Genomic DNA, 24746 nt, shown 5'->3' with positions numbered 1-24746 from the left:
GGTGGGCATCGGATGGACTCTAAGAAACCCCAGAGGACCTCCCTTCAGAGTGAAGGCATCGCTCCCTGCACACTGAGGCAAGAACCAGTAAAGTCCAGTTAAGTGACTGTGCAATAGTAAGTGATACTGGACCCTCACCGTTGGTCATCCAGAAGTTAAGTCCGCTCCGGACTCTCTCAGGACCAGAAGCAAGCACCAGTTGAGGGACTTCAGGACACCCAAGAACCACCCCCCAGAGTGGCCCTGCTGACCTGCAAACAACCCTTCAAATAACCTGTACCTGGCTGACATATCTGCTCTGCACCTGGCCTCCCAGGCCTCTGCTTCGGAGAACCAGTTGTGTTTCAGGGGTCCCTAACCCCTTGGGACCTCGAGCCTCCAAGGGGACCCACTGGATTACCTCTAAGTCCACCTGTGCCGTGGGTTTCCCAGTGGTCCCCTTCTCTGTGGCACACCAGCTCCAAGACCTCCAGCTGCTCCTCCCTCTGAAACCAGGAGCCTCCCAAACCTCCCCAGCTGGTCCACAGGACATCTTGCAGACCCGGACCTCGAAACGAAAGGTGACACTTGTAAGAGCATTGCCTGATTTTATATGCAATTTCAAAATGTTCTCCGTTTGATTCCTATGTTGCGTAATTTCACACAAAACCAGAACATTTTCTAAACTTTGAAAAATCATAACTGAAAAAGTACTTCCCGATTGTGATGATTTTGGTCTTTAAAATGTTGTAAAAATCTGAAGTTTTTTTTAATATTGGTCTCGAGTTATTCTTCCGAGTTATTATTCCGTGTGTGTGTCCACATTTATTGATACTGTGAGTACAACAAATGCTCAGCACATCTCCTGGATCAGTCTCACTCTTCGACCAAGTTACCAGAACAATAAAGCGTCAGGTGGTCTATTTGTGCCTCTGAACACCAAGGTGGGGTTGCCCGGACCCCTGAGCAGTGTGCATTGTTTTCGAGCGCTATAGAGAGCCAGTCTCCTTCAGAACTGAGTGTGGGTTAAGCCCTTAGCTCTTCTCAGTTCTGTGGCGGCCGCAAGGTGTGATCCTGGGCACATTCCTGCTTCTCCCATTGCTCCTCACCTGTAGGGTCTCTTGTCCTTGCACCCACCACAACCTGCATTTATTTTTCACAGGTCGGGCACTCCTGCAGCCGTGTGTTTTTGTGTTGGGTTCTCCCCTCCATTGGTTGCTGTTCTTGGGGGGGGGGGGGGGGGAGGGGGGGGGGGGGTCTCTGGGGCACTCTTCGCCAGACTGCAGTTTGAATCTTTTCACAGCTCCTCCAGTTCAGTCCTGTCAGACCGCTCACTCTAGCACACCTCACCGGGGAGGGCTTCAAGGCACCTGGCTGATGACACACATCTTGGTGTGAGGACTGGAGGTGTGACCTCGTGTGCCCTGAGTCTGTGCTGTTTCACATTAATCAGGGGGTGTGAGGCGCTTCTCCCACCACTGGACTCAGCATCGAAGCCCACTGAGCACCCCAAGTGACGCACAGCACCCCTACAAGTGACCCAAAGCATCCCCTACAAGTGATCCCACAGCATCTCCTACAAGTGACCCACAGCATCTCATACAAGTGACCCACAGCGTCCCCTACAAGTGACCCACAGCATCTCATACAAGTGACCCACAGCGCCCCCTACAAGTGACCCCACAGCATCTCATACAAGTGACCCACAGCGCCCCCTACAAGTGACCCAAAGCATCCCCTACAAGTGACCCACAGCGTCCCCTACAAGTGACCCTCAGCATCTCATACAAGTGACCCACAGCACCCCCTACAAGTGACCCACAGCATCCCATACAAGTGATCCCACAGCATCTCCTACAAGTGACCCACAGCATCTCATACAAGTGACCCACAGCGCCCCCTACAAGTGACCCCACAGCATCTCATACAAGTGATCCACAGCGCCCCCTACAAGTGACCCAAAGCATCCCATACAAGTGACCCACAGCGTCCCCTACAAGTGACCCAAAGCATCTCATACAAGTGACCCACAGCACCCCCTACAAGTGACCCACAGCATCTCATACAAGTGATCCCACAGCATCTCATACAAGTGACCCACAGCGTCCCCTACAAGTGACCCACAGCATCTCATACAAGTGATCCACAGCGCCCCCTACAAGTGACCCAAAGCATCCCATACAAGTGACCCACAGCGTCCCCTACAAGTGACCCTCAGCATCTCATACAAGTGACCCACAGCACCCCCTACAAGTGACCCACAGCATCTCATACAAGTGATCCCACAGCATCTCATACAAGTGACCCACAGCATCTCATACAAGTGACCCACAGCGCCCCCTACAAGTGACCCCACAGCATCTCATACAAGTGATCCACAGCGCCCCCTACAAGTGACCCAAAGCATCTCATACAAGTGATCCCACAGCATCTCATACAAGTGATCCCACAGCATCTCATACAAGTGATCCCACAGCATCTCATACAAGTGACCCACAGCATCTCATACAAGTGACCCACAGCGTCCCCTACAAGTGACCCACAGCATCTCATACAAGTGATCCACAGCGCCCCCTACAAGTGACCCAAAGCATCCCATACAAGTGACCCACAGCATCTCATACAAGTGATCCCACAGCATCTCATACAAGTGACCCACAGCGCCCCCTACAAGTGACCCACAGCATCTCCTACAAGTGATCCCACAGCATCTCATACAAGCGACCCACAGCATCTCATACAAGTGATCCACAGCGCCCCCTACAAGTGCCCCCACAGCGCCCCCTACAAGTGACCCCACAGCATCTCATACAAGTGATCCACAGCGCCCCCTACAAGTGCCCCCACACATCTCCTATAAGTGACCCACAGCATCTCATACAAGTGATCCCACAGCGCCCCCTGCAAGTGACCCAAAGCATCCCATAAAAGTGACCCACAGCATCTCATACAAGTGATCCCACAGCATCTCATACAAGTGACCCACAGCGCCCCCTACAAGTGACCCCACAGCATCTCATACAAGTGACCCACAGCATCTCCTACAAGTGATCCCACAGCATCTCATACAAGTGACCCACAGCATCTCATACAAGTGATCCCACAGCGCCCCCTACAAGTAACCCACAGCATCTCATACAAGTGATCCCACAGCATCTCATACAAGTGACCCCACAGCATCTCCTACAAGTGACCCAAGGCATCCCCTACAAGTGACCCAAGGCATCCCCTACAAGTGAGTGACCCGACAGCGCCCCCTACAAGTAACGCACAGCGCCCCCTAAAGTGACCCATCGCATCCCCTACAAGTGGCCCACGGCGCCAAGTGTCTGTGTGTCTGTGAGTGTGTCTGTGTGTGACGATGTATGTGTATGTGTGTGCCTGTCTGTGTGTATCTGTGTGTGTGTGTCTGTGTGTGCTTGCCTGTATCTGTGTGTGTGTATCTGCATGTGTGTCTGTGCGTGTGTGACGATGTATGTGTATGTGTGTGCCTGTCTGTGTGTATCTGTGTGTGTGTGTCCGTGTGTGCCTGCCTGTATCTGTGTCTGTGTCTGCATGTGTGTCTGTGCGTGTGTGACGATGTCTGTGTATGTGTGTGTCTGCATGTGTGTATCTGTGTGCGTGTGTTAGTGTGTCTGTGTGTGACGATGTCTGTGTGTATCTGTGTGTGTGTGTCCCTGCCTGTATCTGTGTGTGTGTGTCTGCATGTGTGTCTGTGCGTGTGTCGGTGTGTGTCGATGTCTGTGTATGTGTGTGTCTGCATGTGTGTATCTGTGTGCGTGTGTTAGTGTGTCTGTGTGTGACGATGTCTGTGTGTATCTGTGTGTGTGTGTCCGTGTGTGCCTGCCTGTATCTGTGTGTCTGTGTCTGCATGTGTGTCTGTGCGTGTGTCCGTGTGTGACGATGTCTGTGTATGTGTGTGTCTGCATGTGTGTATCTGTGTGTGTATGTTAGTGTGTCTGTGTGTGACAATGTCTGTGTGTATCTGTGTGTGTGTGTCCGTGTGTGCCTGCCTGTATCTGTGTCTGTGTCTGCATGTGTGTCTGTGCGTGTGTGACGATGTCTGTGTATGTGTGTGTCTGCATGTGTGTATCTGTGTGTGTGTGTTAGTGTGTCTGTGTGTGACGATGTCTGTGTGTATCTGTGTGTGTGTGTCCCTGCCTGTATCTGTGTGTATGTGTCTGCATGTGTGTCTGTGCGTGTGTCGGTGTGTGTCGATGTCTGTGTATGTGTGTGTCTGCATGTGTGTATCTGTGTGTGTGTGTTATTGTGTCTGTGTGTGACAATGTCTGTGTGTATCTGTGTCCGTGTGTGCCTGCCTGTATCTGTGTGTGTGTGTCTGCATGTGTGTCTGTGCGTGTGTCTGTGTGTGACGATGTCTGTGTGTATCTGTGTGTGTCTGCATGTGTGTATCTGTGTGTGTGTGTTAGTGTGTCTGTGTGTGACAATGTCTGTGTGTATCTGTGTCCGTGTGTGCCTGCCTGTATCTGTGTGTCTGTGTCTGCATGTGTGTCTGTGCGTGTGTCCGTGTGTGACGATGTCTGTGTATGTGTGTGTCTGCATGTGTGTATCTGTGTGTGTATGTTAGTGTGTCTGTGTGTGACGATGTCTGTGTGTATCTGTGTGTGTGTGTCCCTGCCTGTATCTGTGTGTATGTGTCTGCATGTGTGTCTGTGCGTGTGTCGGTGTGTGTCGATGTCTGTGTATGTGTGTGTCTGCATGTGTGTATCTGTGTGTGTGTGTTATTGTGTCTGTGTGTGACAATGTCTGTGTGTATCTGTGTCCGTGTGTGCCTGCCTGTATCTGTGTGTGTGTGTCTGCATGTGTGTCTGTGCGTGTGTCTGTGTGTGACGATGTCTGTGTGTATCTGTGTGTGTGTGTCTGTGTGACGATGTCTGTGTGTATCTGTGTGTCTGTGTCTGTGTGACGATGTCTGTGTATCTGTGTGTGTGTCTGTGTGTGCGTGTGTTAGTGTGTCTCTGCGTGTAGTTGTGTGTCTGTGCAGAGTCTGTGTGTCCTGAGTCCTCCAAACTTTGCTGAGTGAGGACTCTCCTTGTCACGCGCATGCGCACTTCCCTCCACCCCTCGTGGCTCTTTTCAATGCACTTTAAACCCAAACTTAACGCCTTCGAGGGTGTTATCCCTTGAACCTTCCAGCTGGTCTTTAGTACCAGGCGAGGGCCCCTCCCAACTACTTCAAGTTTTGTTCTGCCTCTGGTAACCACAGCTGGAAAAACACATCCTTAGGGGTCTGGGAACATGACAGATGATTAATGCACGGGTGCAGGGACATGTGAGGACATGTGAGAGCCTCAGCTCATGAAATACTGATGGAACAACCTCAACTCATGAAATACTGATGGAACAACCTCAACTCCTGAAATACTGATGGAACAACCTCAACTCATGAAATACTGATGGAACAACCTCAACTCATGAAATACTGATGGAGAAACCTCAGCTCATGAAATACTGATGGAACAACCTCAACTCATGAAATACTGATGGAACAACCTCAACTCATGAAATACTGATGGAGAAACCTCAGCTCATGAAACGCTGATGGAGGAACCTCAACTCATGAAATACTGATGGAACAACCTCAACTCCTGAAATACTGATGGAACAACCTCAACTCATGAAATACTGATGGAACAACCTCAACTCATGAAATACTGATGGAGAAACCTCAGCTCATGAAATACTGATGGAACAACCTCAACTCATGAAATACTGATGGAACAACCTCAACTCGTGAAATACTGATGGAACGACCTCCTCTCTATGCAATACTGATGCAAGAACTTCAACTCATGATGAAATGCTGATCCAAGAACCTCACTTATATGAACTACTGATGCAAGAACCTCAACTCATGAAACGCTGATGGAGGAACCCCAGATCATGAAATACTGATGGAAGAACCTCAGCTCATGAAACGCTGATGGAGGAACCTCAGCTCATGAAACGCTGATGGAGGAACCTCAGCTCATGAAATACTGATGGATGAACCTCAACTCATGAAATACTGATGGAACAACCTCAACTCATGAAATACTGATGCAAGAACCTCAACTCATGAAATACTGATGGAAGAACCTCAGCTCATGAAACGCCGATGGAGGAACCTCAGCTCATGAAATACTGATGGATGAACCTCAGCTCATGAAATGCTGATGAGGAACCTCAGCTCATGAAACGCTGATGGAGGAACCTCAACTCATGAAATACTGATGGAAGAACCTCAGCTCATGAAACCCTGATGGAGGAACCCCAGCTCATGAAATACTGATGGATGAACCTCAGCTCATGAAATGCTGATGAGGAACCTCAACTCATGAAATACTGATGCAAGAACCTCAACTCATGAAATACTGATGGAAGAACCTCAACTCATGAAATACTGATGGAAGAACCTCAGCTCATGAAACGCCGATGGAGGAACCTCAGCTCATGAAATACTGATGGATGAACCTCAGCTCATGAAATACTGATGAGGAACCTCAACTCATGAAATACTGATGCAAGAACCTCAACTCATGAAATACTGATGGAAGAACCTCAACTCATGAAATACTGATGGAAGAACCTCAGTTCATGAAACGCCGATGGAGGAACCTCAGCTCATGAAATACTGATGGATGAACCTCAGCTCATGAAATGCTGATGAGGAACCTCAGCTCATGAAATACTGATGGAGGAACCTCAGCTCATGAAACGCTGATGGAGGAACCTCAGCTCATGAACTACTGATGGGGGAACCTCAGCTCATGAACTACTGATGCCCTGGGGGAGGGAGCTGAACACTTGCGCTGTGTAATCCGACGGCTCCGGGTAGTTACGAAGCCTCCTTGTTTCTGAAGCCACAGAAGCGCTCCTTCAGGACGGTGCAGGACTGTCAGTGCCTCCCGGCGCTATATAGCGCTGCTGCCCTGCACGGGGATTAGCTCTCCTATCACCGGTGTTTTAAGTGACGAGTCTCACTTTTGGTGACGAGGCCCCCTGGCCGGAGTTTCAGCCTCAGTTTTTAATTCTGAGAACGACACAGACATTGGTGGAAGGCGAGGGAGATCTCCAGTGATGGTCAGTGCTGCCTGCTGCCCTCAGTCTCTAGTTTTCGACCAAATTCTGCCTGTAGATTGAGAGGGAGCCCGGACCCCCCAGTCCTCGTTCCCCCCTTGGGTTGGGTGCGGTCCAGATGTTGAATCCATCAGAAGCCCTCCTGAGGCAGATGTTTCCGTCGCCCTGTCCGCGAGCGGGGGCGGCTCCTGGGACCTGGGGGCTCCACGGGGAGGTGCTGTGATCCCCCCCCCACCCCCAGGGGAGGGCGCACTGAGCTGTCAGACCCCACCCGACACACTGAGCTGTCAGCCCCCCCACCCCCCAGGACACACTGAGCTGTCAGCCCCCCCACCCCCCAGGACACACTGGGCTGTCAGCCCCCCCACCCCCCAGGACACACTGAGCTGTCAGCCCCCCCCCCCCGACACACTGAGCTGTCAGCCCCCCCCCCCGACACACTGAGCTGTCAGCCCCCCCACCCCCCAGGACACACTGAGCTGTCAGCCCCCCCACCCCCCAGGACACACTGAGCTGTCAGCCCCCCCCCCCGACACACTGAGCTGTCAGCCCCCCCCCCCGACACACTGAGCTGTCAGCCCCCCTCACGACACACTGAGCTGTCAGCCCCCCCCTCCCCCAGGACACACTGAGCTGTGATACCCCCCCCCCCCCCCCAGGGGAGGGCGCACTGAGCTGCCAGCCCCCCCCGACACACTGAGCTGTCAGCCCCCCCCTCCCCCAGGACACACTGAGCTGTGATACCCCCCCCCCCCCCAGGGGAGGGCGCACTGAGCTGCCAGCCCCCCCCCCCCCGACACACTGAGCTGTTAGCCCCCCTCACGACACACTGAGCTGTCAGCCCCCCCCCAGGACACACTGAGCTGTCAGCCCCCCCCCACACACACACACACTGAGCTGTCAGCCCCCCTCACGACACACTGAGCTGTCAGCCCCCCCCCACACACTGAGCTGTCTGCCCCCCCCCACGATACGCTGAGCTGTGAGCCCCCCCCCCCCAGGACACACTGAGCTGTGAGCACCCCCCCCCCCCCCCCCGCCCCCCACCGACACACTGAGCTCTGACTCTGGTGCTCTCCAGTCCCAGCTCTGATCTCCCTCCGCCCCCCCAGAAGTCTCTCCCCACCAGCACATCAGGCCCCGGACAAGGGTGCTGCTGCTGCGACCTGCGGAGTGTGTCACTCATGAGTGAGTTCCACGGGGTGCACCACCGTGTCTCTTGTAATCACATTATTACAGCTCAGACACCTCTGCCCCCTTGAGTTGAAGGCTCTCTCTGTCCCTCGCAGATGGGGTCTCCCCGATGTCCTGAGTGGCTGTGGGGGTGCAGGTTGTCATCTCACCCATCCTGAAGGTCACACTCATTCCCGGGGATCTCCATCTTTCTGAAGTTTTGATGAACGAGCATCACTCGGACTTTGGGTCTCAGACCGGCCTCGGGGAGTCTCTGCGGGTTTTTACCAAGAAATCTACTCTGTAGTTGTCGGACTCGTGAAACGGGGGTGTCTAGGGTGTGTCGGGGTACCCCGACTTTGGGTGACTGCATGGTGTCATTCAGATCGTTCTCCCGGGGCTGATGGAGCCCCCCCCCCCCCCCGCTGCCCCCGCTGCCCCCCAATACCCCGCGCTGCCCCCCGATGCCCCCCACTGCCCCCCGCTGCCCCCCAATAACCCCTCCCCCCCACTGCCCCCCAATGCCTCACAATGCCTCCCACGGCCCCCGCTGCCCCCCGCTGCCCCCCGCTGCACCCCGCTGCCCCCCAATACCCCCGCTGCCCCCCGCTGGCCCCTAATGCCTCCCCCTCCCCCCTCTGCCCCCAATGCCTCACAATGCCTCCCACTGCCCCCCGCTGCCCCCCAATGCCTCACAATGCCTCCCCCTCCCCCCGCTGCCCCCCAATACCCCCACTGCCCCCCTCCCCCTGCGGCTCCCCTCTCCTGCCCCTCGGCTGCAGGTCGCACCTTCTATCCGCCCTTTCAGTATTTCGGGGGCATTGAAAGGTATTTTGAAGCTGAAAAGAGATCGATGGATCCACTAAGGAGCAGGGTCCGGGCGCGGCTCCCCGAGAGGCTCCACGGGCTCTGTTGTTAGCGCTGCGAAGCCTGCGCCTGCCGCGTGAGCGCTACAAACACAGCATAAATGCTAGCGCCTACAGAACCTGCAGGAAGCGCTGCACAGATCACGAGTCCACGTGTGTGTCTCCCACAGGTTATTGTACTTGTGTTTAAAGAGCATTTACTACTGAGTACTTGGCAGACGGGCACCCAGAGGAACAGGGCACAGACGGGCACCCAGAGGAGCAGGGCACAGACGGGCACCCAGAGGAGCAGGGCACAGACGGGCACCCAGAGGAACAGGGCACAGACGGGCACCCAGAGGAACAGGGCACAACGGGCACCCAGAGGAGCAGGGCACAGACAGGCACCAAGAGGAGCAGGGCACAACGGGCACCCAGAGGAGCAGGGCACAACGGGCACCCAAGGGGGCAGGGCACAGACAGGCACCAAGAGGAGTATGGCACAGATGGGCACCCAAGGGAGCAGGACACAGGCAGGCACCCAAAGAAGCAGGGTTCTGACTGGCACCCAGAGAAACAGGGCACAGACGGGCACCCAGAGGTGCAGAGCATGGGCTGGCACCCAGAGGTGCAGGGTACAGACGGGCACCCAGAGGAGCAGGGCACACACTGGCACCCAGAGGACCAGGGTACAGACGGGCACCTAGAGGAGCAGGGCACAGACGGGCATCCCAGAGGAACAGGGTACAGGCGGGCACCCAAAGAAGCAGGGTTCTGACTGGCACCCAGAGAAACAGGGCACAGACGGGCACCCAGAGGAGCAGGGAACAGATGGGCATCCAGAGGACCAGGGCACAGACGGGCACTCAGAGGAGTAGGTTACAGATGGGCACCCAGAGAAGCAGGGCTCTGACTGGCACCACTAGGAAGCTGGGCACTGATTGGCACCCAGAGGTAAACGGGCCCTGGCAGGTACCCAGAGGAGCAGGGCTCAGGCGGGCACCCAGAGGTGCAGGGAACAGACGGACACCCAGAGGATCAGGGCACAGGCGGGCACCCAGAGGACCAGGGTACAGACGGGCACCCAAAGGAGCAGGGCACAGACAGGCACCCAGAGGACCAGGGTACAGACGGGCACCCAAAGGAGCAGGGCCCCGATGCGCACCCAGAGGAGCAGGGCACAGACGGGCACCCAGAGGACCAGGGTACAGACGGGCACCCAAAGGAGCAGGGCACAGACGGGCACCCAGAGGAGCAGGGCACAGACGGGCACTCAGCGGAGCAGGGCCCAGACAGGCACCCAGAGGACCAGGGTACAGGCGGGCACCCAAAGGAGCAGGGCCCCGATGCGCACCCAGAGGAGCAGGGCACAGATGGGCACAGGCAAGCACCCAGAGGCCCAGGGTACAGACGGGCACCCAAAGGAGCAGGGCACAGACGGGCACTCAGAGGTGCAGGGAACAGACGGGCACCCAGAGGATCAGGGCACAGACGGGGGCACAGACGGGCACCCAGAGGACCAGGGCACAGACGGGGACCCAGAGGACCAGGGCACAGACGGGGGCACAGACGGGCACCCAGAGGACCAGGGCACAGACGGGGACCCAGAGGACCAGGGCACAGACGGGCACCCAGAGGAGCAGGGAATAGATGGGCACCAAAGGAGCAGGGCATAGACGGGCACCCAGAGAAGCAGGGCACAGACGGGCACTCAGAGGTGCAGGGAACAGGCGGGCACCCAGAGGAGCAGGGCACAGGTGGGCACCCAGAGGAACAGGGCACAGACGGGAACCCAGTGTAGCAGGGTTCTGACTGGCACCCCTGGGAAGCTGGGCGCTATGATTGGTACCCTGGGAAGTTAGGCACTGACTGCTACCCCTGGCAAGCTGGGCACTGATTGGCACTCAGAGGTAAAGGGGCCCTGGCAGGTACCTAGGGGAGAAGGGCCCCAGAGGAGCAGGGCACGGACTGGCACCCCAGGGGAGCACTGCCCCACGTGCAACTAGAGGCTCAAGGCCCCAGAAGAGAAAGGGGCGCACCCCTAGGGCCAAACCAAGGGTGCAGGTGGCACAGGGAGGCAGCCTGGCACAAGTGGTGCAAGTTAGGCTGGAAGGTTCCTGGAACAGTATCTGTCTCAAGCACTGACCCTCCTTCCAGGTGAGCGCTGTGTGACTGAGCCTAGGCCTGGGCTCCTGGGACCCACTGACTGCCATGGGCTCTGAATGAGTGACTGATACACTCCCTGTCTGTCAGTCAGCGGTGCTGCCCTCTGCTGCTGGGGCTGTGCCAGGCACATCTCACTCTGTCTCCTCTCTGCAGGGAACGAGGGCGTGGCCGTGGACTGGAAAGGGTTAAAAGATGTCGACCATCTCAACATGGACAGCACCAGCTCCCTGCATGGCAGCAGCACCCACCGGCCCTCCACCGAGGTGAGAGACGCGCCTGTCTGTCTGTCCGTCTGTCTGCCTGTCTGTCTGTCCGTCTGTCTGTCTGTCCGTCTGTCTGTCTGTCCGTCTGTTTCTGTGCCTCTGTCGGTCTGTCCGTCTGTCTCTGGGGCCTCTGTCTGTCTGTCCGTCTGTCTGTCTGTCCGTCTGTTTCTGTGCCTCTGTCTGTCTGTCCGTCTGTCTGTCTGTCCGTCTGTTTCTGTGCCTCGTCTGTCTGTCCGTCTGTCCGTCTGTCTCTGGTGCCTCTGTCTGTCTGTCCGTCTGTCTGTCTGTCTCTTGTTCCTCTGTCTGTCTGTCCGTCTGTCTGTCTGCCTGTCTCTCGGGGCCTCTGTCTCTCTGTCTGTCTGTCCGTCTGTCTCTGGTGCCTCTGTCTGTCCATGTGTCTGTCTCTGGTGCCTCTGTCTGCCTGTTTGTCTGCCTGTCTCTAGTGCCTCTGTCTGTCTGTCTGTCCGCCTGTCTGCCTGTCTCTGGTGCCTCTGTCTGTCTGTCCATCTGTCTGTCTGTCCGTCTGTCTTTGATGCCTCTGTCTGTCTGTCCGTCTCTCTGTCTTTCATGCCTCTGTCTGTCTGTCTGCCTGTCTCTCGTTCCTCTGTCTGTCTGTCCGCCTGTCTGTCTGTCTGTATCTGTGCCTCTGTCTGTCTGTCCGTCTGTCTCTGGTGCCTCTGTCTGTCTGTCCGTCTGTCTGTCTGCCTGTCCGTCTGTCTGTTTCTGTGCCTCTGTCTGTCTGTCCGTCTGTCTGTCTGCCTGTCTCTCGCACCTATGTCTGTCCATCTGTCTGCCTGTCTCTGGTGCCTCTGACGGTCTGTCCCTCTGTCTCCGGTGCCTCTGTCTGTCTGTCCGTCTATCTGTCTGCCTGTCTCTTGTTCCTCTGTCTGTCTGTCCGTCTGTATCTGGTGCCTCTGACTGTCTGTCCGTCTGTCTGTCTCTGGTGCCTCTGTCTGTCTATCTGTCTGTCCGTCTGTCTCTGGTGCCTCTGTCTGTCTGTCCATCTGTCTGTCCGTCTGTCTCTGGTGCCTCTGTCTGTCTGTCTGTCTTCCTGTCTCTCGTGCCTCTGTCCGTCTGTCTGTCTCTCATGCCTCTGTCTGTCTATCTGTCTGCCTGTCTCTCGTTCCTCTGTCTCTCCGCCTGTCTGTCTGTCCGTCTGTCTCTGGTGCCTCTGTCTGTCTGTCCGTCTCTCGTGCCTCTGTCTGTCTGTCCGTCTGTCTGCCTGTCTCTCGTGCCCCTGTCTGTTTGTCTGTCTGTCCGTCTGTCTGTCTCTCGTGCCTCTGTCTGTCTGTCTGTCTCTCATGCCTCTGTCTGTCTGTCCGTCTGTCTGTCTGTCTGTCTGTCTGTCTGTCTGTCTGTCTGTCTGTCTCTCATGCCTCTGCCTGCCTGTCTCTCATGCCTCTGTCTGCCTGTCTGGCTGTCTCTGCTGCCTCTGTCTGTCTGTCTGTCTGTCACCTGTCTCTAGTGCCTCTGTCTGCCTGTCTGTCCGTCTGTCTGTCTGTCTCTCATGCCTCTGTCTGCCTGTCTGGCTGTCTCTGCTGCCTCTGGCTGTCCGTCTGTCTGTCTGCCTGTCTCTAGTGCCTCTGCCTGCCTGTCTGTCTCTGATACCTCTGTCTACCTGTCTGTCTGTCTGTCTGTCTGTCTGTCTCTGATGCCTCTGTCTGCCCCTCCGTCTGTCTTTCTGTGATGCCTCTGTCTGCCTGTCTGTCTCTGAGGCCTCTGTCTGTCTGTCTGTCTCTGATGCCTCTGTCTGCCTATCTGTCTGCCTGTCTCTGATGCCTCTGTCTACCCGTCTGTCTGTCTGTCTCTGATGCCTCTCTCTGCCTGTCTGTCTGCCTGTCTCTGATGCCTCTGTCTGCCTGTCTGTCTGTCTCTGATGCCTCTGTCTGCCCGCCTGTCTGTCTCTCTGTCTCTGATGCATCTGCCCGCCTGTCTGTCTCTCTGTCTCTGATGCCTCTGCCTGTCTGTCTGTCTGTCTATGATGCCTCTGTCTGCCCTTCTGTCTGTCTGCCTATATCTGATGCCTCTGTCTGTCTGTCTCTGTTGCCTCTGTCTGCCTGTCTGTCTGTCTCTGATGCCTCTGTCTACCCGTCTGTCTGTCTGTCTCTGATGCCTCTCTCTGCCTGTCTGTCTGCCTGTCTCTGATGCCTCTGTCTGCATGTCTGTATATGATGCCTCTGTCTGTCTGTCTCTGATGCCTCTGTCTGCCTGTCTGTCTGTCTGTCTGTCTGTCTGTCTGCCTGTCTCTGATGCATCTGTCTGTCTATGATGCCTCTGTCTGCCCGTCTGTCTGTCTGCCTGTCTCTGATGGCTTTGTCTGCCTGTCTCTAATGCCTCTGTCTGCCCGTCTGTCTGTCTGTCTCTGATGCCTCTGTCTGCTTGTCTGTCTGCCTGTCTCTGATGCCTTTGTCTGTCTGTCTGTCTGTCTGTCTGTCTTTGATGCCTCTGTCTGCCCGTCTGTCTGTCTGTCTCTGATGCCTCTGTCTGCCTGCCTGTCTGCCTGTCTCTGATGCCTCTGTCTGCCCGTCTGTCTGTCTGTCTCTGATCCCTCTGTCTGCCCGTCTTTCTGTCTGCCTGTGTCTTATGCCTCTGTTTGTCTCCCTGTCTCTGATGCCTCTGTCTGCCTGTCTGTCTCTGATGCCTCTGTCTGCCCGTCTGTCTGTCTGCCTGTGTCTTATGCCTCTGTTTGTTTCCCTGTCTCTGAATACTCTGTCTGCCTGTCTGTCTCTGATGCCTCTGTCTGCCTATCTCTCTGTCTGCCTGTCTGCCTGTCTCTGACACCTCTGTCTGCCTCTGATGCCTCTGTCTGCCTTTCTGTCTCCCTGTCTGTCTCTGAAGTCTCTGTCTCTGATGCCTCTGTCTCTGATACTGCTCTGTTTGCAAGCGCTGTCTCTTCTAACTCTGTCTCTGACACCTCTCTGTGGGTGAGATCTGTCTGGCAACATCTGTCTCTAACCATTGTCTCTTACCTCTGCCTCTGTTACCTCTGTCTTCTGCCCCTGTCTCTGTTACCTCTGTCTCTGTCACCTCTATCTCCGTTACCCCTGTCTCCTGCCTCTGTCTCTGTTACCTCAGTCTCTGTTACCCCTGTCTCCTGCCTCTGTTACCTCTGTCTGTTACCTCTGTCTCCTGCCTCTGTCTCTTACCTCTGTCTCTTACCTCTGTCTCTGTTACCTCTGTCTCTGCTACCCCTGTCTCTTACCTCTGTCTCTGTTACCTCTGTCTCTGTTACCTCTGTTTCTTACCTCTGTCTGGTACCTCTGTCTCTGTTACCTCCGTCTCTGTTACCTCTGTCTCTTACCTCTGTCTGGTACCTCTGTCTCTGTTACCTCTGTCTCTGTTACCTCTGTCTTTGTTACCTGTCTCCTGCCTCTGTCTCCTGCCTCTGTTTCTGTTACCTCTGTCTCTGTTATCTCTGTCTCTGTTACTTCTGTCTCCTGCCTCTGTCCCTGTTACCTCTGTCTCTTACCTCTATATCTGTTACCTCTGTCTCTGTTACCTCTGTCTCTTACCTCTGTATCTGTTACCTCTGTCTCTTACCTCTGTCTCTGTTACCTCTGTCTCCTGCCTCTGTTCCTGTTACCTCTGTCTCTTACGTCTCTGTTACCTCTGTCTCTGTTACCTCTGTATCCTGCCTCTGTCTCTGTTACCTCTGTCTCTTACCTCTGTCTCTGTTACCTCTGTCTCCTGCCTCTGTCCCTGTTACCTCTGTCTCTTACGTCTCTGTTACCTCTGTCTCTGTTACCTCTGTATCCTGCCTCTGTCTCTGTTACTTCTGTCTCCTGCCTCTGTCCCTGTTACCTCTGTCTCTTACCTCTATATCTGTTACCTCTGTCTCTGTTACCTCTGTCTCTTACCTCTGTATCTGTTACCTCTGTCTCTTACCTCTGTCTCTGTTACCTCTGTCTCCTGCCTCTGTCCCTGTTACCTCTGTCTCTTACGTCTCTGTTACCTCTGTCTCTGTTACCTCTGTATCCTGCCTCTGTCTCTGTTACCTCTGTCTCTTACCTCTGTCTCTGGTACCTCTGTCTCTTACCTCTGTCTATGTTACCTCTGTCTATGTTACCTCTGTCTGTTACCTCTGTCTGTTACCTCTGTCTCTGTTACCTCTGTCTCTGTTACCTCTGTCTCTGTTACCCCTGTCTCTGTTACCTCTGTCTGTTACCTCTGTCTCTGTTACCTCTGTCTCTGTTACCTCTGTCTCTTACCTCTGTCTCTGTTAGCTCTGTCTCTGTTACCTCTGTCTCCTGCCTCTGTTTCTGTTACCTCTGTCTCTTACCTCTGTATCTGTTACCCCTGTTTCTGTTACCTCTGTCTCTTACCTCTGTCTCTGTTACCTCTGTCTCTTACCTCTGTCTGGTACCTCTGTCTCTGTTACCTCCGTCTCTGTTACCTCCGTCTCTGTTACCTATGTCTCTGTTACCTCTGTCTCTGTTACCTGTCTCCTGCCTCTGTCTCCTGCCTCTGTTTTTGTTACCTCTGTCTCTTACCTCTGTATCTGTTACCCCTGTTTCTGTTACCTCTGTCTCTTACCTCTGTCTCTGTTACCTCTGTCTCCTGCCTCTGTCCCTGTTACCTCTGTCTCTGTTACCTTTGTCTCCTGCGTCTGTCCCTATTACCTCTGTCTCTTACATCTCTGTTACCTCTGTCTGGTACCTCTGTCTCTCACCTCTGTCTCCTGCCTCTGTCTCTGTTACCTCTTTCTCCTACCTGTCTGTCTGTCCGTCTGCCTGTCTGCCTGTCTGTCTGTCCGTCTGTCTGTCTGTCTGTCTGTCTGTCTGTCTGTCTGTCTGTCCGTCTGTTTCTGTGCCTCTGTCTGTCTGTCCGTCTGTCTGTCTGCCTGTCTCTCGTGCCTCTGTCTGTCCATCTGTCTGCCTGTCTCTGGTGCCTCTGTCAGTCTGTCCCTCTGTCTCTGGTGCCTCTGTCTGTCTGTCTGTCCGTCTATCTGTCTGCCTGTCTCTCGTTCCTCTGTCTGTCTGTCCGTCTGTATCTGGTGCCTCTGACTGTCTGTCCGTCTGTCTGTCTCTGGTGCCTCTGTCTGTCTGTCCGTCTGTCTCTGGTGCCTCTGTCTGTCTGTCTGTCTGTCTGCCTGTCTCTCGTGCCTCTGTCCGTCTGTCTGTCTCTCATGCCTCTGTATATCTGTCTGTCTGTCTCTCGTTCCTCTGTCTGTCCGCCTGTCTGTCTGTCCGTCTGTCTCTGGTGCCTCTGTCTGTCTGTCCGTCTCTCGTGCATCTGTCTGTCTGTCCGTCTGCCTGTCTCTCGTGCCCCTGTCTGTTTGTCTGTCTGTCCGTCTGTCTGTCTCTCGTGCCTCTGTCTGTCTGTCTGTCTCTCATGCCTCTGTCTGTCTGTCCGTCTGTCTGTCTGTCTCTCATGCCTCTGCCTGCCTGTCTCTCATGCCTCTGTCTGCCTGTCTGGCTGGCTGTCTCTGCTGCCTCTGTCTGTCTGTCTGTCACCTGTCTCTAGTGCCTCTGTCTGCCTGTCTGTCCGTCTGTCTGCCTGTCTCTAGTGCCTCTGCCTGCCTGTCTGTCTCTGATGCCTCTGTCTGTCTGTCTGTCTGTCTCTGATGCCTCTGTCTGCCCGTATGTCTGTCTGTCTGTCTCTGATGCCTCTGTCTGCCCCTCTGTCTGTCTTTCTGTGATGCCTCTGTCTGCCTGTCTGTCTCTGAGGCCTCTGTCTGTCTGTCTGTCTGTCTGTCTCTGATGCCTCTGTCTGCCTATCTGTCTGCCTGTCTCTAATGCCTCTGTCTACCCGTCTGTCTGTCTGTCTGTCTCTGATGCCTCTCTCTGCCTGTCTGTCTGCCTGTCTCTAATGCCTCTGTCTGCCTGTCTGTCTGTCTCTGATGCCTCTGTCTGCCCGCCTGTCTGTCTCTCTGTCTCTGATGCATCTGCCCGCCTGTCTGTCTCTCTATCTCTGATGCCTCTGCCTGTCTGTCTGTCTATGATGCCTCTGTCTGCCCTTCTGTCTGTCTGCCTGTATCTGATGCCTCTGTCTGTCTGTCTCTGTTGCCTCTGTCTGCCTGTCTGTCTGCCTGTCTCTGATGCCTCTGTCTACCCGTCTGTCTGTCTGTCTCTGATGTCTCTCTCTGCCTGTCTGTCTGCCTGTCTCTGATGCCTCTGTCTGCCTGTCTGTATATGATGCCTCTGTCTGCCCGTCTGTCTGTCTGCCTGTATATGATGCCTCTGTCTGTCTGTCTCTGATGCCTCTGTCTGCCTGTCTGTCTGTCTGTCTCTGATGCCTCTGTCTGTCTGTCTGTCTGTCTATGATGCCTCTGTCTGTCCGTCTGTCTGTTTGCCTGTCTCTGATGGCTTTGTCTGCCTGTCTCTGATGCCTCTGTCTGCCCGTCTGTCTGTCTGTCTCTGATGCCTCTGTCTGCCTGTCTGTCTGCCTGTCTCTGATGCCTTTGTCTGCCTGTCTGTCTGTCTTTGATGCCTCTGTCTGCCCGTCTGTCTGCCTGTCTCTGATGCCTCTGTCTGCCTGCCTGTCTGCCTGTCTCTGATGCCTCTCTCTGCCCGTCTGTCTGTCTGTCTCTGATCCCTCTGTCTGCCCGTCTTTCTGTCTGCCTGTGTCTTATGCCTCTGTTTGTCTCCCTGTCTCTGAATACTCTGTCTGCCTGTCTGTCTCTGATGCCTCTGTCTGCCTATCTCTCTGTCTGCCTGTCTGCCTGTCTCTGACACCTCTGTCTGCCTCTGATGCCTCTGTCTGCCTTTCTGTCTCCCTGTCTGTCTCTGAAGTCTCTGTCTCTGATGCCTCTGTCTCTGATACTGCTCTGTTTGCAAGCGCTATCTCTTCTAACTCTGTCTCTGACACCTCTCTGTGGGTGAGATCTGTCTGGCAACATCTGTCTCTAACCATTGTCTCTTACATCTGCCTCTGTTACCTCTGCCTCTGTTACCTCTGTCTCTGTTACCTCTGTCTTCTGCCCCTGTCTCTGTTACCTCTGTCTCTGTCACCTCTATCTCCGTTACCCCTGTCTCCTGCCTCTGTCTCTGTTACCTCTGTCTCTGTTACCTCTGTCTCTTACCTCTGTCTGGTACCTCTGTTACCTCTGTCTCTGTTACCTCTGTCTCCTGCCTCTGTTACCTCTGTCTGTTACCTCTGTCTCCTGCCTCTGTCTCTTACCTCTGTCTCTGTTACCTCTGTCTCTGTTACCTCTGTCTCTTACCTCTGTCTCTGTTACCTCTGTCTCTGTTACTTCTGTCTCCTGCCTCTGTCCCTGTTACCTCTGTCTCCTACCTCTATATCTGTTACCCCCTGCCCAATTAACCCTGCACCAGACCCTCCCTGACCTTTTAACCCTTCACCAGACACTCCCTACCCCTTGAACCCTTCACCAGACACCCCCTACCCCTAGAACCCTTTACCAGACACTCCCTGCCCCTTGAGCCCTTCACCAGACACTCCCTATCTCTTCAACCATTCACCAGACACCCCCTGCCCCTTTGACCTTTCACCAGACACTCCCTGCCCCTTTAACCCTCCACCAGACACTCCCTGCCCCTTTGACCTTTCACCAGACACTCCCTGCCCCTTTAACCCTCCACCAGACACTCCCTGCCCCTTGAGCCCTTCACCAGACACTCCCTGACCCTTTAACCTTTCACCAGACACTCCCTGCCCCTTGAGCCCTTCACCAGACACTCCCTACCTCTTGAACCCTTCACCAGACACCACCTACCCCTGGAACCCTTTACCAGACACCCCCTGCCCCTTGAGCCCTTCACCAGACACTCCCTATCTCTTCAACCATTCACCAGACACCCCCTGCCCCTTTGACCTTTCACCAGACACTCCCTGCCCCTTTAACCCTCCACCAGACACTCCCTGCCCCTTGAGCCCTTCACCAGACACTCCCTGCCCCTTGAACACTTCACCAGACACCCCCTGCCCCTTGAATCCTTCACCAGACACTCACTGCCCCTTGAACCCTTTACCAGACACCCCCTGCCCTAGGACCCTTCACCAGACACCCCCTGCCCCTTTAACCCTTCACCAGACACCCCCTGCCCCTTCAACCCTCCACCAGACATCCCCTGCCCCACTAACCCTTCACCAGACACCCCCTGCCCCATCAACCCTTCACCAGACACCCCCTGCCTCACTAACCCTTCACCAGACACCCCCTGCCCCATTAACCCTTCACCAGACACTCCCTGCCCTAGGACCCTTCACCAGACACTCCCTGCCCCTTTAACCCTTCACCAGACACGCCATGCCCTAGGACCCTTCACCAGACACCCTCTGCCCTTTCAACCCTTTCAAACCTTCACCAGACACTCCCTGCCCCTTTAACCTCTCACCAGACACCCCATGCCCCTTGAACCCCTCACCAGACACTCCCTGCCCCTTTAACCCTTCACCAGACACTCCCTGCCCCTTTAACCCTTCACCAGACACCCGCTGCCCCACTAACTCTTCACCAGACACCCCCTGCCCCCTTAACCCTTCACCAGACACCCCCTGCCCCCTTAACCCTTCACCAGACACTCCCTGACCCTTTACCCTTTACCAGACACTCCCTGCCCCTTTACCCTTCACCAGACACCCCCTGCACCTTCAACCCTCACCAGACACCCCTCCCCTTTTAACCCTTCACCAGACACTCCCTGCCCCTTTAACCCTTCACCAGACACCCCCTGCCCTACAACACTTCACCAGACACCCCCGTCCCTTTAACCCTCTACCAGACACTCCCTGCACTTTCAACCCTTCACCAGACACTCCCTGCCCCTTGAACCCTTCACCAGACACTCTCTGCCCCTTGAACCCTTCACAAGACACTCCCTGCCCTAGGACCCTTCACCAGACACCCCCCTGTCCCTTTAACCCTTCACCAGACACTCCCTGCCTCTTTAACCCCTCACCAGACGCTTCCTGCCCATTGAACCCTTCACCAGACACTCCCTGCCCCGTTAACCCTTCACCAGTCACTCCCTGCCCCTTGAACCCTTCAGCAGACACCCCCTGCCCCTTTACCCTTCAAACACTCCCTGCCCCTTTACCCTTCATCAAACGAACCCTGCCCCTTGAACCCTTCACCAGACACCCCCTGCCCTAGGACCCTTCAGCAGACACCCCCTGCCCCTTGAACACTTCACCAGACACCCCCTGCCCTAGGACCTTTCACCAGACACTCCCTGCCCCTTTAACCCTCACCAGACACCCCCTGCCCCTTTAGCCCTTCACCAGACACCCCCTGCCCCTTTAGCCCTTCACCAGACACTCCCTGCCCTGTCTCCTCTGCTTTCTCTCTTCACCGGCTCAAATTAAGCACTGCTCCCCTGCGTGCCCCGCCTCCTCTCTCATCCCCGCGGAGGTCACTCCCAGTCCCACGTCTTCTCCCTCCCCTGCCTCTCCCTCCTCCATCTGTCTCTCCCTCCTCCCTCTCTCCTCTCAGTCTCTCCCTTCCTCTCTCTGTACCTGTCTCTCTCTCCCTCCGCTCTCGCCCCCTCCTCGGTCTCTCGCTCCCTCCCCTCTCTCTCCCCCTCCATCTCTCTGTACCTGTCTCTCCCTCCCCTGCCTCTCCCTCCTCCCTCTCCCCTCTCAGTCTCTCCCTTCCTCTCTCTCTCTCTGCCTGTCTCTCTCTCCCTCCTCTCTCGCCGCCTCCTCGGTCTCTCGCTCCCTCCATCTCTCTGTACCTGTCTCTCCCTCCTCTGTCTCTCCCCCACCTCCCCTCCCTCCTCTGTTTCTGGTTTTTCCTTCCGTCTCGTTTCCTTCCTTGTTTCTACATAGCGCCTCATAGCTCACTTCTGGAGTTTCTTGGTGATATAAACAGGTGTTACAATTGCACAGTGAAGGGTTCGGCCTCGGAAGGATGAAGGGCTGAGCACTTGTCAGGGGGGAGCGATGAGTCGTCGGCCCCTGCCCCGCTTCTAACCCAGCTTTGTCCTTTCTCCTGCAGCAAACCCGGACAGACTTCTCCTGGGAGGGGATCAATGTGAGTGCAGCAACCTTTCCTTACCTTTCACAGCGCTTCAGGCAGCACTCTGCCGCTTCTAGGCACTTTACAGGTTTACTTTTACCCCCTACAACCTCACTCCGTTTACTGGCCGCAGAAGGATGGGCGGCTGGGCCAGCCCTGCAGATTCAATCTTGCAAGCTTGAGGTCACTGCATGTGTCAGCGGCGAGCGTTAACTCCCTGAGCAGCAGGTGCCCTCAGCCCCGGCACTCACCCTCAGGGTGCGGGGGTACTGAGGGGGGCAGTGGGAGCCATGCTTATGTTTGTTGATATTACAACCCCAGGGGCTCGTTTACAAGGCGGTGCTGAGCCATTCCTGGTGTGGAACACCTGCAGCACTAGGCAGGGTAAGGAGAGGGCAGTGTGGGACACTTGCAGCACTGGGTAGTGTAAGGAGTGGGCAGTGTGGGACACTTGCAGCACTGGACAGTGTAAGGAGGGGGCAGTGTTAGACACTTGCAGCACTGGGCAGTGTAAGGAGGGGACAGTGTGTGTCTCTTGCAGTGCTGGGCAGTGTAAGGAGGGGACAGTGTGGGTCTCCAGCAGCACTGGGCAGTGTAAGGAGGGGGCAGTGTGGGTCTCTTGCAGCACTGGGCGGTGTAAGGAGCGGGCAGTGTGGGTCTCTTGTACCACTGGACAGTGTAAGGAGAGGGCAGTGTGGGACTCTTGCACCACTGGTCAGTGTAAGGAGAGGGCAGTGTGGGACACTTGCGGCACTGGGCAGTGTAGGAGGGGGCATTGTGGCACACGTGCCACACTGGGAAGTGTAAGGACTGGGCAGTGTGGGTCTCTTGCAGCGCTGGGAAGTGTAAGGAGAGGGCAGTGTGGGTCTCTTGCACCACTGGGCAGTGTAAGGAGCGGGCAGTGTGGGACACTTGCAGCACTGGGCAGTGTAAGGAGGTGGCAGTGTGGGTCTCTTGCACCACTGGGCAGTGTAAGGAGAGGGCAGTGTGGGTCTCTTGCAGCACTAGGCAGTGTAAGGAGGGGGCAGTGTGGGTCTCTTGCACCACTGGGCAGTGTAAGGAGAGGGCAGTGTGGGTCTCTTGCAGCACTGGGCAGTGTAAGGAGGGGGCAGTGTGGGTCTCTTGCACCACTGGGCAGTGTAAGGAGCGGGCAGTGTGGGACACTTGCAGCACTGGGCAGTGTAAGGAGGTGGCAGTGTGGGTCTCTTGCACCACTGGGCAGTGTAAGGAGAGGGCAGTGTGGGTCTCTTGCAGCACTAGGCAGTGTAAGGAGGGGGCAGTGTGGGTCTCTTGCACCACTGGGCAGTGTAAGGAGAGGGCAGTGTGGGTCTCTTGCAGCACTGGGCAGTGTAAGGAGGGGGCAGTGTGGGTCTCTTGCCCCACTGGGCGGTGTAAGGAGGGGGCAGTGTGGGTCTCTTGCCCCACTGGGCAGTGTAAGGAGAGGGCAGTGTGGGACACTTGCAGCACTGGGCAGTGTAAGGAGCGGGCAGTGTGGGTCTCTTGCAGCACTGGGCAGTGTAAGGAGAGGGCAGTGTGGGTCTCTTGCAGCGCTGGGAAGTGTAAGAAGAGGGCAGTGTGGGTCTCTTGCCCCACTTGGCGGTGTAAGGAGGGGGCAGTGTGGGACACTTGCAGCAGTGGGCAGTGTAAAGAGCGGGCAGTGTGGGTCTCTTGCAGCACTGGGCAGTGTAAGGAGAGGGCAGTGTGGGTCTCTTGCAGCACTGGGCGGTGTAAGGAGAGGGCAGTGTGGGTCTCTTGCCCCACTTGGCGGTGTAAGGAGGGGGCAGTGTGGGACACTTGCAGCAGTGGGCAGTGTAAAGAGCGGGCAGTGTGGGTCTCTTGCAGCACTGGGCAGTGTAAGGAGAGGGCAGTGTGGGTCTCTTGCAGCACTAGGCGGTGTAAGGAGAGGGCAGTGTGGGACACTTGCAGCACTGGGCGGTGTAAGGAGGGGGCAGTGTGGGTCTCTTGCAGCACTGGGCAGTGTAAGGAGAGGGCAGTGTGGGTCTCTTGCAGCACTGGGCAGTGTAAGGAGAGGGCAGTGTGGGACACTTGCACAACTGGGCAGTGTAAGGAGGGGCACTTGTGCACACATGGCCTCACACATGCTTTCTGCGCCATCTGCCCAGGTGTCACTGTGCACAGAGAGGGCCACAGCACAGCGAGGGCAGAGGACGTGGAGGCGGGGCCATGAGGAAGACTTGGGTCCTATGAGTAAAGCCAAGAGCCCTCAGTGCCAGGGCCCCCACAGAAGCCAACAAAGGACCCCGTGTCAGGAAGCAGGAAGCATGTACTCTGGTGCAACGAGAGCGATTCCCTCTTCCACCCCTTACCACCCCTCACCACATCTCACCACCCCTCACCACTCATCACCACCCTTCACCACCCTCACCACCTTCAGCACCCCTCACCACATCTCACCACCCCTCACCACATCTCACCACCCCTCACCACCCCTCACCACATCTCACCACCCCACCTCCCCTCACCACCCCCACCACCCCTCCCCACATCTCACCACCCCTCACCACATCTCACCACCCTCACCACCCCTCACCACATCTCACCACCCCTCACCACCCCTCACCACATCTCACCACCCCACCTCCCCTCACCACCCCCACCACCCCTCCCCACATCTCACCACCCCTCACCACATCTCACCACCCTCACCACCCCTCACCACCGCTCACCACTCATCACCACCCTCACCACCTTCAGCACCCCTCACCACATCTCACCACCCCTCACCACATCTCACCACCCCCACCACCCCTCACCACATCTCACCACCCCTCACCACTCATCACCACCCTTCACCACCCTCACCACCTTCAGCACCCCTCACCACATCTCACCACCCCTCACCACATCTCACCACCCCACCACCCCTCACCACATCTCACCACCCCACCACATCTCACCACCCCACCACCCCTCACTACATCTCACCACCCCACCACACCTCACCACATCTCACCACCCCCACCACCCTTCACCACATCTCACCACCCCTCACCACCCTTCACCACCCTCACCACCTTCAGCACCCCTCACCACCTTCAGCACCCCTCACCACATCTCACCACCCCTCACCACATCTCACCACCCCTCACCACCGCTCACCACTCTTCACCACCCTTCACCACCCTCACCACCTTCAGCACCCCTCACCACATCTCACCACCCCTCACCACATCTCACCACCCCCACCACCCCTCACCACATCTCACCACCCTTCACCACCCTCACCACCCCCACCACCCCTCCCCACATCTCACCACCCCTCACCACCCTTCACCACCCTCACCACATCTCACCACCCCT

General features: G+C 56.0%; 1 protein-coding gene across 1 annotated transcript in view; it reads left to right on the top strand.

The window, feature by feature from the left end:
* Positions 1–24746, top strand: part of FAM131B (family with sequence similarity 131 member B) — a 135249-nt gene that overhangs the window by 65670 nt on the left and 44833 nt on the right. Inside the window, exons 2-3 of the mRNA XM_069242659.1 lie at positions 11397–11506; positions 21405–21440. Of these exons, the coding sequence (XP_069098760.1) occupies positions 11397–11506; positions 21405–21440 (146 nt within the window). The remainder of the gene's footprint in view (positions 1–11396; positions 11507–21404; positions 21441–24746) is intronic.

The sequence above is a fragment of the Pleurodeles waltl genome, chromosome 7 (genome assembly GCF_031143425.1).
Source record: "Pleurodeles waltl isolate 20211129_DDA chromosome 7, aPleWal1.hap1.20221129, whole genome shotgun sequence".
In the NCBI taxonomy this organism is placed as follows: domain Eukaryota; kingdom Metazoa; phylum Chordata; class Amphibia; order Caudata; family Salamandridae; genus Pleurodeles; species Pleurodeles waltl.
Note: the sequence above shows the minus strand (reverse complement) of the source record. Positions and strands in the feature narration are given on the sequence as shown.